The following is a 2,138-nucleotide window of genomic DNA, read 5'->3' as shown; positions in this document are numbered from 1 at the left end:
GAAAAAGAACGACGCATAAAGTCCCGGAAAAAAAATTGCTATTTACTTAAAACCACCTCAACCTCTCAAAATATACAAAAAGACAAGTTATTATGCATACCAAGTGACTAAGGCACAACATCCTTACGGCAAACCTTGAGTGACAAGTCCCAATGGATATGTTACAACAATATGTTACAACAACATAAAAATGTTAAAACAAAACATATTTATATGGGTAGAATACATTGGTCTGTCAATAAAGTTGGTTTCTTAATATTGCACTTGTCCTCAACTGATCTTCTATCTTATCTATCAACAATGATGAATCACATTTTGTTTATTAGTCTTCAAAAGGCTGTGCTACAAAAAAAGCTAAAGAAAAACAAGGTTTATATGTAACAGATTTTCCCTCTGTGATTGTTTTTTTCACTTTCAAGATTATGAAATCAGCTGTCCTTATATCTCTATAATCCAGGTAGAAAAAACATCCAGAGGACCAGTTCAGTTCATTTTTTATTTATTCTTTGGTTCATAAAAACAGCACAGTGTAATCATACAAACGTGTTTAGACAGGATGTTGCTCTTTGTATCTGAACAGCTGAACCTGCCTACGACTGGGCAGGGCTTATAAGAGGAAGTTATTTAGGTCCTGTTTTATTTCACTTTGCTTTCATTTGTGAGCGGCACCTCATAGGACGGGTTGAATTGACTTGTTTCTGGAGACAAAATGAATGGAACCAAGTGTGCTAAACCGAATAAGGAATTATATGAACATACAATTCTGCCTACTCTTTACAGCTTGGTATTTATTGTTGGACTGGTAGCCAACGGATTGGGATTGAAGTCTTTGTGGCACAACTGGATGAAACTTGGAAATATTAATATTTTTGTTCTAAACCTTGGACTTGCAGACATTTTGTATCTGCTCACTCTTCCCTTTTTGATAGTGTACTACCTTAAAGGGAGTAAATGGATCTTTGGAGACGTCTTCTGCAAAGTAACAAGGTTCTGCTTCAACCTGAACTTATACTGCAGCATCGGGTTCCTCACATGCATAAGTGTGTACAGGTACCTGGGAATCGTCCATCCAATGAGAGCCATGGGGAGATTAACAGCGACTCACTCTGTGGTGATCTCAGTCATTGTCTGGATTCTGGTGAGTGCTCAGAGTCTTCCAGACATGTTCTACCCCAAAACATTTAATAACAGAAAATGTTTTGACACCACCTCAAATGAACATATTAAGAGTTATCTGGACTACACCATTACATGGACATTCTTTGGATTTTGCATCCCATTCCTAATCACCATTGGCAGCTACGGACATGTGACTATCATTGTTTGCCGCTCAAATACGATTGAAAAGGACCTGAAACGACGGAGCTTGAAGCTGTTGGCTACTTTGATACTTCTTTTCTCACTGTGCTACATGCCCTACCATATCTTCAAGAACCTCAGCCTGTATTCCAGAGTTCTGATTCATCAGGGTAAATGCCCCGCGTGGGATTCGATATCCTTCATAGGACATCAGGCAAGTCGTGGTCTTGTGAGCCTGAACAGCGCCCTCAACCCGCTGGTTTACCTCCATGTAAATGAGGATATGGGAACTCAGTCCAGGCAGCTGATGCAGCGAGGTCGACAGATGTTCAGTCGTTTGTTTCAGTCTAAATCCCAGTCTGTCCCTGTACCACAGACAGAGCAAGAAGACATTTGACCGTTTACTTTTTCATTTTAGAAAAGTCATCATTGTTTTTTTGTTGTTTGGAAAGTTTTTTTTTCAGGCATTCATGTATTATTTTCCCTTGTGTAGTTTTGTTGCCAAATGGCTGGAATGTAAGTAGTGAATTAAAAAACAAGTCAGACCTGTTTCAGTAATTGTGAATTTGACAAAGCCAATAAATCCAGCTAAATAATTGAACTCATGCACCAGACTGTTGTTTTCACTGCCATTTTGCATTGTATATTTATTAAATCCTGAAAAAGAACATTAAAAAGGTTCTAGGTTTGAATCCCACAGACTGCCACTCATGGTCCCTGAGCAAAACCCTCAGCCCCATGATGCTTCCTAGATGCTGCACAGTCGCAGCCCACCGCTCCCTAAGTAATGGGTTAAATGCAGAGGACGGATGTATGTTGCAATGACAAATAATGATAAT

At 39.1% G+C, this 2,138-nt stretch overlaps 1 protein-coding gene across 1 annotated transcript; it reads left to right on the top strand.

Annotated features, from left to right (window-relative positions):
* The first annotated feature begins 664 nt into the window (after positions 1–664).
* LOC105918350 (P2Y purinoceptor 1) lies at positions 665–1,900 on the top strand. Its single transcript, XM_036142000.1, has one exon. The coding sequence runs from the start codon at positions 710–712 to the stop codon at positions 1,694–1,696; it is 987 nt and encodes a 328-aa protein (XP_035997893.1). The 5' UTR covers positions 665–709; the 3' UTR covers positions 1,697–1,900.
* Positions 1,901–2,138: the final 238 nt, after the last annotated feature.

This window comes from Fundulus heteroclitus, chromosome 1, assembly GCF_011125445.2.
Source record: "Fundulus heteroclitus isolate FHET01 chromosome 1, MU-UCD_Fhet_4.1, whole genome shotgun sequence".
NCBI classification, from domain to species: Eukaryota; Metazoa; Chordata; class Actinopteri; order Cyprinodontiformes; family Fundulidae; genus Fundulus; species Fundulus heteroclitus.
This window is presented reverse-complemented; position numbering and strand designations above follow the sequence as displayed.

Coding starts and splice junctions, on each gene's coding strand:
- LOC105918350 (XM_036142000.1), top strand. CDS start 710: ATGAATGGAACCAAGTGTGCTAAACCGAATAAGGAATTATATGAACAT.